The 14,125-nt window shown below is 36.3% G+C and overlaps 1 protein-coding gene across 1 annotated transcript in view; it reads left to right on the top strand.

Moving 5' to 3' along the window:
• Positions 1–14,125, top strand: part of LOC145690265 (tudor domain-containing protein 5-like) — a gene marked incomplete in the record, with an annotated part of 128,683 nt that overhangs the window by 34,201 nt on the left and 80,357 nt on the right. Inside the window, 2 exon segments of the mRNA XM_081764994.1 lie at positions 2,397–2,583; positions 5,320–5,435. Of these exon segments, the coding sequence (XP_081621120.1) occupies positions 2,397–2,583; positions 5,320–5,435 (303 nt within the window).

Below are 14,125 nucleotides of genomic sequence, written 5' to 3'. Positions count from 1 at the left end.
ACAAAGGAGGCTACAATTCATGGACAATATCAAAACGGAAACAAACATCATACGTGAAGACGAAGAGGTTAGCGAAAGACCGTGGAGCGTGGAAGCTTCTCAGTTGCGGCAAGGGACCTGCCAATAATGGCAGAATACCTGATTACATGATGATGAGCCGTTACAGTAGTCTTTCTGACCCTACTGTCTTATCACGCGCCCGTATAGAAGGGGAACAACATTTTGTATTTTCGTAAATTATTTTATTACTTTGAAATTTAATTCATTAAAAAAAGATAATTTGAACTTGAAGTATTGGGGAGCGAGGAACACATTGAACTTTAGACTTGGAAGACCCGGGTTTGATTCTCGGTGTGAAGTCCTGTGGTTTGGATCCCACATTAAGCTATACGCCCATACCTCATAGTATAACTATGCTTGAAGTCAAACAACGCATAATGTTTTTAATTGTTCCCAGAGGTCTGTTTATAATAGGTTTAAATTTATTTATTAGGGTAATAAACTAATTTAAAAAATAAAAAAAATATATGTACTAGGGTAATTCAGAATGTAACCTCCGTTTGGCTGTAAATAAAACACTTGCATAGATATAAACAACTCTTTACTTGCATTTGAAAAGTACGGGTGTCTTTTTTTTTTTTTTTTTTTTTTTTTTTTTTTTTTTTTTAACATAGCCTCCATGTAAGTTAGTAAGCCATGTAACTTGTTATAGTGTTTCACCAACTTACAAATACCTTCTGCACAAAACTCGCACGCCTGAGAATTCAACATAGCTGACAGCATTTTGAAGATCTTTTTCGTCAGCGAAGTGCTGTGTCCCAAGCCAATTCGTCATATGGGTGAACAGATAAAAATCAGGATTTAGTCCGAGCGCTGCGAGGGATGGTCAAGCCTGTCCTATTTGAGCCGTCGCAAAATTTCTCGTGTGAGCAAGCGTTGTCATGCAAGAACACAACCCCAGATGTCAGCAGACCGCTGCGTTTGTCCTAGATGACTCTTCTTAGTCTCTTGAAAGAGTTACAATAAAATTAAGAATTTATTGCTGTGCCACATTTCATGAGTTCGACAAGCAAGCCCCTTAGCATCTCAAAACACTGTCACCATAGTCGTCGTCACTCATAAAGTCTCATAGGCTTTTGGCTTGTTTGGAGAAGGTTTCTGTGTTCATACGCCACACGAGTCTCGTAGTTAGTCACTGTGCTGTCAAAAGACTCTCCCCTTCTATGTTATACTAGAAAAGAAAGTCTAAGGCGGAAGCCATTCATTTGGTTTTGTAGATCTCCGTTAGAATTTCGGTACCTACCGAGCACAGAACTTCCGGAAGCGTAATTTGCCGGTGGCTACCTCGTACAGAACAGCCCGAGAAATGTTCGGAAATTGTTCAGAAAATTCCAAGATTGTGAATTGACGGTTCTCACAAATTTGCCGACAATTCTCTGGGCGAGATCATCACTAACTACAGAAGACGTAACACTCCTCGGTTTATCATGAATAGTTATTCTTCCTTTTTTTAAAAATATCATCCACTGACGCACAACACCTTCATTCATAATATTTTGGCGTTATACAACACTCACTCCGTGTACATCACATTTGATGAAAGTTATTAGTTATTATAATCAACACACTTGCGGCAATACAATGATCATACTAGCATAGCCTGAAGCTTACTGAAATACAGATTGCATGATGTAATACCGGTGGACTCCACCCACTACTACTAGTGCCACGCCACAACTCCGGTTACTTTCGAATTATTCTCGTATATATATTCTTACAAACTAAATCTAACAGAAAACCCTTTTAAAGGTATAAAAGCTGTAAAAAATAAATAAAAAAAAATAAAAATAAATAAATAAATAAATCTTTCAGTTTTATATCAGACGATTATGCCCTGTTGGCTAAAGGAGACGAATGAATTATCAAAGTGAATGATTATGAAGGGAATTGATTTAATGAGAATGTGGGGCCCCAAGTAGAAACATGCATGTGATATTCACTACAAACTCACATGATCTGGAATCAAACCAGGGACCCCTTGCACCAGTGATGAGAGCTCCACCACTGTCATTTTGCCCCAAATTTTCAGTTCTAGGTAATATCGTCACAAGTCATACTGGACTCAACTTATACAGCATGCCCATCTATACATGAATGTGTGCTGTTTACTGCTTTTATATGGTTATTTAAAAATATCTGAATTGTTAAACTTATTGCCATTCGTTATGTGTAGTGAAATCTGCGGTAGAGCCAAACTTTTTTTTTTAAGGGGGGGGGGACTCAAAACTGCGTTGTGCAATGTATTCCTGTGTTGCAACTGTGTTTTTGAAAGCTCGTTGAAATCTATAAACGTTAGATCCCTATGTAATACCAGTTTACCTTTTTCTGTCTTTCAGAAATTAACTGGTCTTGAATTTAGGTTTCAAGACTATGGATGTACTAGTATGATTGAACTTGTATCAAAGCTACGTGATGTATTTTATTATCAACGTGCAAAGGATCAGGGTGACTGGATGTTGTTTGATGCTAGGAAAGTTTCGCCGAATGCCCGGAGAGGTGACGGTGATGATGATGATCAGGAAGGTATGTAGACTAAAAAATTATGTCGGGAAAATTTCTACAAGTACGTTGGATATGTGCAGGGCTCCCAGCTGTCCTATTTTTTTCCCTATATTTTGGAAATTCGTGTATATTTGCTCTATATATGTCCTATATTTTTATATTGTCCTTTATTTCCTATATTTTTCAGTGATTGAATTATTAAAAATACAGGCCAAAGGCTAAATTGCTACATATTAGCAATATGCTTGTTTGCTTTGTGCTTATTCTTTCCTAATGAAGCTTAGCTGAGGAAACTTACCATGCTCCAGTTTCTTATAACACAAGCTGTGTTAGCATTTTCTTTCAGCAGTGTGTGCAGCAGTATTGGCTAGGCATGGAGGTGTGTTGGTATTCACCAACATATTCCAACGCTTTCCAATATTGCTGTACATAGTAAGCAGGATTCCCACACGCGTCCTGGAAAACTTGGAAGTAAAAGTGTGTCGTGGAAACGCCCTGGAAAAGTTATGGAAAGCAGAAAAATGGTGAAAATCCCGGAAATTATTTATGAAGTGTACTGGAAATGTCCTGAAATTTATATTGTACAACAGTTGTTGTAAGTGTATATGATGAATGAAATTCTGTTACATTATTTATTTCAGAAGGAAATACGTTGATCAAATAATTCAGTATTTAATTAGGTTCAAATATTTCATTACAGAGAAATAAGTTATTAGTCTTCTTTTTTCATTAGAAAGATACGAAGTAATGAAAAATAACGGTCAAAATAAAGTTCATCTGTAAACAAAAGAACTAGAAGAATAGTATAAAGGTAGATAAATAGTTAATATTTTTGCGTGTATTCAAAATTATGTATAAATGTATTAAATGCCATGGTAATCCTATAAAAAAGAGTTAACTATTTCTTTTTCTTCTGAGGTAGTGCGAATATGTTCTAACAATATTGAAGCTGGATGTTTTAGTGTTTTTACTATATTCTATGCCTTGTTCAAACTCCATTGTTTGCACAAAAAATCATAAAAACAAAAGAAAAAGTAAGGTGAAAAGTGTAATTCAAAATTATGTAGATGTGGTATCCTTAAAGAAATAATACTTCCAGATGCATTACTAATTTGTGTTTGTGCATTGTAGTCAAAGTTGTTGGTACCTCGGAAAATATGCAATAAATACTATAAAAGTCTTGGAAGGTTGGCGGGTGAAGGGTGGCCGGTGAAGGGTGGCCTTTTCTTTCAATACATTTATATTTTTTTTTCTGTGCTTCAGAGCGTAGTATTTTATTGTAGAAACCAAACTGTCCTATATTTTTTTAGTGTCCTGCTGGGAGACCTGTATGTGTGTAAGAAAATTATTTGAATTTAAGCGTTTATACCTGGTATGTGCTGTATATATAAAGAAAATAGTTTATATTTACTAATGGATACTCTAGAATGTATAATTAATATTTACGAAGACAAAAACATGTTAAGATTAGGAAAATATTCACCAAATTGTATTCCTAGAGGCTGCAAAAAAATGCCCAATATTTTGGATACATGCGTGAGTACTCTTTTGCAAGGAACAAAGTGGCTTAGCCTCTTTGCGAAGTATGTGAAGAACCTTCTGCATGACATGTATGCAGCATCTTCGTTCCTTATAAAAGGTACTCAAGTATGTATCCGAAATACTTAACGGGCCTCGCGTAGCGTTGTTGCGAGCAGTTCCGAGTTCGATTCCCGGTGCGATACTCGTTTGAAAAAGTATAAAAGCTTTTTAAAGTCAGCCATCCTCAGTAAGATTTTCTAGTTTTCCCCATTTACTCGAAGAATGCCGCAGTGGTACTTCACATAATGGTCCCAGGTCAGTTTATTCCTTCCTCACTTCCTGAGGTATTGTGATCACCGAGGAATATCATCCCTCGTACGTGACGGACTAACATGGCTGTAGATGCCGAAAGCCCAGAAATCTAATTCCTAATCCTAATTCAAATTATCGGACAGATTTAGATGCGTACTATTCAGATCTTTAAATATGTATTCCATACGCTTTGTCAGTCCTTTAAATATGTATTCCATACGCTTTGTCAGTCAATAAAAACACTTTCCATCCTTATAATAAATTACAAAACATTCCTTTTCAAGGCCTTGCTCGTCTCTCTTCCCCACTCGCCTTATCTCGTATGCTAGTACTAATAATACATTTCTGCTAACAGCTATTAAGACACTATGTGCTACATTAGCAATGCATGTTAGAAGGAAATAGTATTAATAACAAATGACTTTCTCTAACGAAATACTTACTTATGGCTTTGAGTATCAATCCATACTCACCTAAAGTTTATTGGAGAACAGACCGTTCTCCAGTTTAAATTATCTGATGAAATAGTCGATTTGCTAAATATTATGAATCGTATATATGTTAAAGGCAGTAGGCTAGGCAACTGTACACATTGTTACTGCGTCTGTCAATTCATTTTTGTTTAATGCAGCATTAATCGCTGCCCCCCGCCCCGCCCCACTTTTTATCTGAACATGCTTTCTTTTTTTTTTTCGTTATTTTTAATTCACCTCAACAACTTAAAATCCTGAATGAAATTCCACAGGTAAGATTGTTACAAGCATCTAAAATTAGTGGAGCTTCCATTCATGACTACGATAGTACAGAAAACAAGTAGTGAACACACTTAAAATGTGATGAGAACATAATATACTGCAAATTGTAATTTAACAACTATATACAAACTCAGTCAATAATTTTAACAAGAAACTTTTCTTTTTCCAGTTGTGTCATGTTACTTTGAATTAGATGTTAAACCAAATATCGAAGAAAACATCAAGAGGTTACTTTTTAATTTCCCACATGGCCTTTCTATTGTCAGGTTCGAGAAGGAATACAAGGTAAGGTGGAGCACTTCAACTTGAATGTGTGTTTATGATATACAATCCTTATTTAAAATAAAAACATCTCAGTCCGTGAGTAACACTATTTGTAACGTACCGGTTTACCGGTAACGGTACATTGATATTTTGTTTTATTTATTGTCTGTGTTATTATTATGTGTCTGCCGTATAGTTGATTAGTGCAGCGTTGTTACCGTTAATATGTTTATTGAAGTGTATTGGTTGTTAGGTTAATTTTCCATTGATTGTTTCTTGGATTCACTATACTTGCTTTCGTGTTGTTATTCTTAACCTAAGCCGTAGGCAATTGTTGACTTAATAGTGTTCGCGTGAAAGTGAACAAGCCAATTTGCGTGATGTCACTTTCGTAAAGATTACCGCAATAATATTGACATTGACAAGTTATATTAAATCTGAACATCAAAATAACGTAAATTAGTAATTAAGACCGACATAAGATGTAAATAATAAATTGGTGAATTGGATTGCGCACACAGTAAAAGTTTTATAATATTTCAATGCTTACCAGAATTCGTATTTATAATGAAGGTTATGAGTGTACATTTAGTATCATCTTTTTCGCGTTAAAGAAGCTTGAGGCTGATGACGGTAATTGATATTCAACAATCAACAACAATTAATACGCTTTTGTTTTTTAAAAAAATGTCTGTTGTTACCAGACACAAATAAGCGGGTGAAATGAAATTATTCTAAACGTGATTTGGAAGTTAAAGTTTAGTAGAAAAAGGGATAGGATGTAATTTTAATAATAACATTAGGATATGTATGGTTACAATAACGAACAATTTGTAGGTGTTTAAAAATAATTACTATACATAGTTACCTTGTGCGAGTAGTTATGTCATGTATATAGAAGAAGAAAGAAAATGATATAGTTACCAATGGTGTGCGAGTAGTTATGTCATATGTATATAGAAGAAGAAAGAAAATGATAGTTACCAGTGGTGGCTGGAGCCTCCTGTAATTTGGAAAATTAAAGCAGAAAAATCGCTGTATTGGGAAATGGCTAAATTGATATTTAGGGTGAACCTTTATTGTATTTGGTGTTCGAGGAGGTTTCCATAAAAATTCATTTAACCTATTTCGGCTGCCACCAAGAAAACATTGTGTCTTTTAGTCCGTCATGTTGATGTGGATGAAAACTGAGCAGTGGTAAAAGTCCAGACAGGATGGGTGTCTGAAACTGAAGTGATTACCTCCAGATTTGGAACCTCGCAATATCCGGAATCTTACACCTGTTTTTAAACTTACTGCATTCTAGGTAATCCCAAGAATTTCTAAATTTTTATTAAATAGGGGCTGAAGTTGCCAGGCCAAGATGGTGCCGATTGAGCTACAATCATAATGTTACTGTGGTGATATAGTGTATGGGCAGTAACTGTGGCGATAATCTCAGCTCAATTAAATATGTAAATGTCTCATATTATTATGTCTAGCTAAATTAGTATTGCGTCACACATCTTATCCAGCTCCTATAAATGTCTCCACTTCGCTATTCCTTTCTAGAGAATGAAATCCATTGTTACAGTTTATAACGTTTGGTCTTAATATAATGTCAACTTTAAACAAATTTCTTTCCGTTGTCAGTGTTCTTATTAGTCAGAATTGGCATAGTTTCGTTCCGTCACATTGGGAAATAATTATTATTATTATATAAATGTTAAAAGAAGTCATGGAAAATATAAGTTAGCCTCATGTATCTTTTCAGTGGGAATTCAGCCAGTTTGCTGCCCTTCCTATAATAAGACTGACTTGCAATTGACATTCTGATTAGATTAAATGATGGTGCTGATCAAGAACGTAAATGTTTTGTCTCTCAACTGTAGATCTTGATATGTAGATTGCTAAAAATACGTTCCATTGTGATACCCATAGTCGGTCACTTAGATTTTTTTTCATTTGTAGTTGCATTTCATATGTATATATTTCATGAATCATCATCGAGAAGTAGTTATAGTGTAATTGTATTCCTTTCCATGGCTAGATGTGATAGCCGGAGATGGCAGCATAGTTCATTTGCATTCATTTTGGAGAAGGCTTATTAAAATACAAAGGTCTTGAACACTGATTTCATATCATAAACTTTATGAAAAAGTTATAGTTAACTAATTTAGATTATTTAAATTACAAATACTTAAACTGTTTCTCTGTTAAACGTGAAATCACACATAACCGTAAATGAAAGATTTGAAAGCTAAAGTTATAGGTTGGAACTCGGGCACTTTTAATTGCTATTGTAGCATTTTAATATAGATATATAGATATACCAGTGAAATGAACAGTTTTCACGGATCTCCTGGCTGGTATACTACTCTAGGAAGAATCTGAATCCTTCTTTTTGTGCAGGAGTTAATTGCGCGTTCTGGGTTAAACAACTTTTGATATACTAAATTTTTTTTCTTTCTCTTTCTTCTTTCCGTTCAAATTTTTTAATGTGTAGTGGTTTTACCCATTTAGGATTTATAAAACGATAAAAAAAAAAAACGATAATAACATATTTCCTAATAGTGACCGGTGGCCGCTCCAAAATGGATAGTGATAATGCTTAACATGAACGTGCTTTGCTGTTCATTATTAACACAAGGGTTGTACTAAATGTAAATAAGATCGTAATTACTTATATAAAGTCCGTAAGTATTTATTTCGTATCAAGCACAATATAATTTAGTAACTAAGCAACCTTATATACATTACAGACAATTGTTATTGTTTGCCTTTAGGACAGTGCAATATTTAACAAACCACATTAAGCATACTACCATTATCAGGCCGTTACGATCATCACCATTAAGATTTAAGCTTTGATATTTGTGTAGCCGCAAGTTAATTGAAAAAAAAAAGTTACATATCAAGAATTAAAACTTTTAATTAATTACAATTTTAACCTACACTGTACAGCAAGCCGAAGGCTTGAAGGGGGAACAACTACTATATATAAAAACAAATCTTGTCTCTTGCTAGAGCTCCGAAAAAGCAGAAATCACTACCCAAGCTAATCTATGCAATAAATAACCTTTTGAAGGAACCTTAAGGAAACATTAGACCTTGCGCGATAAAAAAAAAAAATCGTTTTCCTGTTTTCGTTTATCATTTCCAGTTAGTATGATTCGTCATAGTATATCTGTTTTATTGTTAATAACTAGGAAGCCATATATTTTAGGGACTTCAATGTTCTTGTAGGGTTTTCAGTATTCTTTGTAAATAATCAGCTACGAAGAACTACAGGTATTTACGTTAGATAATACTTGTTTCCTCGATCAAATTCTGATCCAAGTTACATACGTAAACATACTTGTTTCTCAAAAGGATAGCCGAAACTATCGATGTGGGTTAAAGAATTAAAACAAACTCTAATGGAACAGGTCTGGTGCGTGGGTTTTCTCGGGGTTCTCCCGTTTCCTCCCACTTTCTTCATTCCACCATTTCATTCATTACTCATCATCACCGTCTCCTTTAGCCTAACCGGCATAACCATGGGACGTAAAACTCAAAGATTTCATTTCATTTTTTTTCTAATGGAACAGGAAAGGACAGTGCTATACTTAAACTGTCTTAAACATAAAATAGTTAGCTGATGTGGGGAAGTCACAGTGAAAACCTTATTTAATACTCATACGCCACATTAAAATATTTTGTAATTAATGAAGGACTTCTCATTGAATTAAAATTTTTGTCTAATTTCTTAATACGTTTCGATATTGGAATGCAGTGGTTCCTAACCGATATGTCGCGAAATTTTAGAATTTAAAGATTTTGAAGCATTTAAAAATTAGTTGAAATCAATTTTGAGACGGACTGTACTAGTCAACGCCTTTAGGGACAGCAACAATACCCAGTACGACATAGTCACTACTTTATTGAAACTTAAGTTTTTACAGTCATTAACAAAAATTCTAACAAGTGTGTCGCTATGTTGTGAACATTCAGTAAAGTATGTCGTCAGTCTGAAAAGGTTGGGAACGACTGGTGTAGCTTGACTTACGAAGAAAACATTAAATAAATACTGCTAATTGTGTTTTGGTTGCATCTTGTTTGCACTTTATTTTCATACAAACACCTTTTTGCATCTTTTCTTAGTGTTATCCCCTTTTCGCACTTTTTTTCTTCTTTTCCGCGTTTTATTTCTATAACAATGAAACATGTGCAGCATATATTACTTTTGTTTCAGTGCAGTCCCGTTAGGCGAAAGCCATTGAATAGGAAGTAAAGACGGTAACATCGAACTGGTCATTCAGAGCTATAACTCATCGCTATTGTTGAGTGCTTTTGTAGATACAAATATTTATTTAGTGACCGGATTGGTTGATTTGTACTTACGTCTCGCTTAGCACCGAGGCTATATGAGGCGTAGACCTACAGCTTAACGTGAGATCCGAACCATATGAACTCCCACTGGTAATCGAACCTGGGTCTCCCCGCCGAGGGCACGTATGCATAATATATTGCCATGAGCCTTGCTTAGTGGCCGGAGATGCAGCCTCACTGAAACAAATACAGTATGCGGCAAAACAAACAGTACTGAAATCATATCGTTGACATTTATTTATTTTATTTTATTTTTTTTGTATAACGTAATGAAACAAGAAATGTCAAAAGGATGTCAACTAATTGTTACTCAACACATATTGTAAATTTAAGAGGAATCTAGCCTGTACATCACGTGTTCAAAATGTTGACCATTACGTCCAACATTCTTTATAGCCGTTCTGTAGATCGATGAACACGTTAGTGAATATGGCTTGCTGGAACAACAAAACAAATGATCGAATCTTCTATCTTAACTCCAGTACAGTGGTAGACTATTAATCTATTCGGAAAATTGCTTCGTAGACTATTAATCTATTCGGAAAATTGCTTCCTTTAGTATACCCCACATGGAGGAATCTCCACTCATCTCCTGCAGTGAGATGCTGGCCCACACCGTATGAGCCGAAATAGTGCTCTAAAATAAACCCACAACAGTTCTCTGTTGTGAGTAACATTATCTTCGCTCCAAGTGCATACTCCGCTAGTCCACACACAGCTAAGCATACAGGGTTTGTCCGGGAAGTAATAGGACTGATTTTATTCCGCCATGACTGTACTTCGGAGCGTGCGCGCACCGAGTGGATCCGGTAGAGGGCGTTCCTAGCTAACGAACGAGCGGCTAGTCAGTTGTCTCCGAGCTCACGGAGAGTCAGGACAGGCTTTTTCGCGCGACGTGTTTCTGTGAGTGGTGCAAGCCGAAAATGCAGCGTTCGTTAGAGCAGAGATACACAATTAAATTCTGTGTTAAAATCGGTAAATCTGCGACAGAGACGTTTGATATGATCAAGCAGGCTTACCCAGATGATGATTTAGCAAGAAGTGGTGTGTTTCGGTGGCACAAGGCCTATTCGGAGGGCCGGGAAGAGGTCGCCGATGAAGACCGTGCTGGAAGACCTTCGACTTCGACAAACACCGACAATGTGACTCGTGTGCGCGAAGTTTTGAATTCAGACCGTCGACTAAGTATTCGTTTAATTGCCCAGATGTTAAATTTACCAAAAACTGTGGTTCATGAAATTGTGACGGAGCATTTGAACATGCGCAAGGTGTGTGCGAAGATTGTCCCAAAAGTGCTCACTGACGACCAGAAATTGCGGCGAGTGGAATTGTGCCAAGAAAGTTTGAACATGTGTGAAAGTGACCCCCAATTTTTTAATAACGTAATCACAGGTGACGAATGATGGATCTTTGAGTATGATCCCGAGACAAAGAGTCAATCTTCCGAGTGGCACACGCCGGCGTCTCCTCGCCCAAGAAAGGGAAGAATGAGCAAATCCAAAGTGAAAACGATGCTCATTGTCTTTTTTGACATCAAAGGCATCGTCCACCATGAATTTGTTCCTCCTGGACAAACCGTCAACGCCAAGTTTTACGTGGAAGTGCTCAAGAGACTCAAACGAAGGGTCAATCGGGTCCGACCAGACATCGGAGCCGACTGGAAGCTGCACCACGACAACGCCCCGGCTCACACCGCCTTTCTTGTGAACAGCTATCTGACCAAGGCCGGCATCCCAACGCTTCCGTAGCTCCCTACAGCCCAGATGTGCCCCCCCCGGACTTCTTTTTGTTTCCTTGCCTGAAACGCCCGATGAAAGGCAAGCATTTTGAGATGACAGAGGGGATCCAAGCAGCTTGCACCGCGGCTCTCAAGGCTATTCCGGAGAATGACTTCCTTCAATGCTTGGAAATCGCGCTGGCAGCGCTGCATCGACGCAGAAGGAGCCTATTTTGAAAGTTTTTAAAGAATTGTAACGATTGGCTCAATAATTTTTTTTTAAATCGACTCAGTCCTATTACTTTCCGGACAAACCCTGTACAATGTGGCGCGCACAGCTCATACCACATTGCGCCCGCGCGCCATTTGCACGCGAATTTCAGTACTGTTTATTTTGCCGCATACTGTATATATTAATGTTAAATGTTACCTGCGTCAACAGTTTTCTGGACTTGTGACTTTAATAACATTATGTTCTGAAACTTATATATGGTATAATTAGTTTTGGTGCTGTTTCGAATAAACATTTACATTTCAAATTTGCACTTCTTTAGCAGAAATTTTGCACCTAAATTCCTAGCTCTAATAATAACTAGTAATAGTCACAGTTCTGTTAATTGGAATTTGTTTTGCAGCAAAAGTGAAAGATGTGTTCTTATCTAATTTCGGTCTGCTGTTTTAAAATCAGCGAATTGTCTGTCCATACTTAGTAAGTATTTTCACAATATGCAGCTGGAATGATTAATATCCTACTGATTTCTGATATATATTCATATCAATGACAATATGAAGTGTATATAACACTGACAACCAACAACAAGATTTAGTGAAGATAAGTGTTAAAACATTCAAAGAAGCTTGAGGTTGTGTAAAGCTTACCAAATACAAATGACATACTCTATCATTTAATGGCATACGTTTGTTTTCTTCAAACTTATGTGGGTTAACTCGAGCTCCCTCGTGGCTATATGGTTAACGTATGCGTATTAGGTAGTTTGATTTCCGATAGGAGCTCATGTGATTCGGACTTCACATTAAGCTGTATTTATTATATAGCATCACTGATGAACTGGACACTAAATTATCTACCATCATGGACGCATTCCATTAACCCTGATTTTGAACTTCATTTTCATATCTTTGATATCTTGGTGGAACCTCTCTCCCTGTTCTTTGCTCAGTGTATCTAAATTTCATGGAAAATAGTCAAGGTGAGATGGAGGAAATTTAACTTCAAACTCATTAGATATTTTTCTTTTTGGCCAGGGTTTTCACAATCTGTTCGTATCGGTCATGTTTGACATTGTCCAAAAGTTGTTGACAACATCGATAAATCATTATTTTGCCTGAAGCTTCTGGCCGTTCATGTTACTTCTGAACGCAGAGGTTTTCATGGACTTGCGGATTTGCAGGATGCAGGCAGCTCTGGCAGGCTGGAACTTACAATAAAAGGATAAATTTAACGTACGGTTCTTGCCTTCTTTTTGCTGATACGTGTCTGCGTTTATATACTAGTTCAAAGATTCAGGAGAGAGTAAATGGCTCCTGGTCCTATCATAAACCCTACCATTTCATCTTAAATCTCCTTGTTTACCCCCTCTATTTGTTTTTTGTTTCTTCATTTATACAAGATTATATATAAACATTTTCTTATTTAATTAGCAATACCTCTCAGCTACAGACTGCATTGTTTACAAAGGCTGCAAAGCTTCGTGTAAAACAATTTAGGAATTAGGATGATGCACTAAGACGTTTGCCGTTTATTATAAGGAATTCTCATTGTACCTGTTGTCTTTCTACAGATGGTTATCAAAATAATAGAAACACCTGGAAAAAGTGCATCTTAACAGATTAATATGGCATCGGACCACCTTTCGCTCTCAGAACAACTCTGATGAAATTTCTGTGAAATTCTTAGCGATTATTGTCACTGAGACTTCTTTTCCATCCACTTAGCCTTCACCAATGTGGTTTTGCCTTGAGCTCTGTAAGCTGCCATTACCTTAGACATAGTTCCTCGCGACACACGCAACAAACTGGCAACCTTGATGGACCAACCTTGATGGACTTGCAGCAACTAACTGCGCACCTATAATTTGGCCTCTGATAGTCAATGAAATTTTCTATTTTGTTTCACCACCTCTGTTCGCTTCAACAGGCGTCTTTATTTTGCCCTGCCTAATGTACTACACATTATCATCTAACACACCTCTAACAACAGCCAGACGCTGCACATGCATCGTCAGTTACTACCTTATACCTAGGTACATCGTAACTTATTACAGGCCCTCCATTATATTTATAACTATATGTATATAACAAGATGTTTTTCAAACAATGGAATTGAATATCTGTATTCAACTGGGTTCATAAATTATAAGCGAAAAATAAGATCTCTTGTAATAATTGGAAATAGAATTTATCATAGAAAATTGAGTGTGCGTATAAGTTTGTTTAAAGAATTAAAATTGTAACGAAATATACATGTAGCCTAGCTAACTCAATCAGATATAGTTATATCAAAAAGGAAAATATAAGGCATTGTTGTTTTTAAAAGAATACAGTAAAATAAGAAAAATAGAAAGGGTTTAAATATTGAAGTTAGATAATAATATATGCAGGTCTTTTACAGTGTATTCCCTTG

This window comes from Thermobia domestica, chromosome 7 (assembly GCF_964235325.1).
Source record: "Thermobia domestica chromosome 7, izTheDome1.hap1.1, whole genome shotgun sequence".
NCBI classification, from domain to species: domain Eukaryota; kingdom Metazoa; phylum Arthropoda; class Insecta; order Zygentoma; family Lepismatidae; genus Thermobia; species Thermobia domestica.
This window is presented reverse-complemented; position numbering and strand designations above follow the sequence as displayed.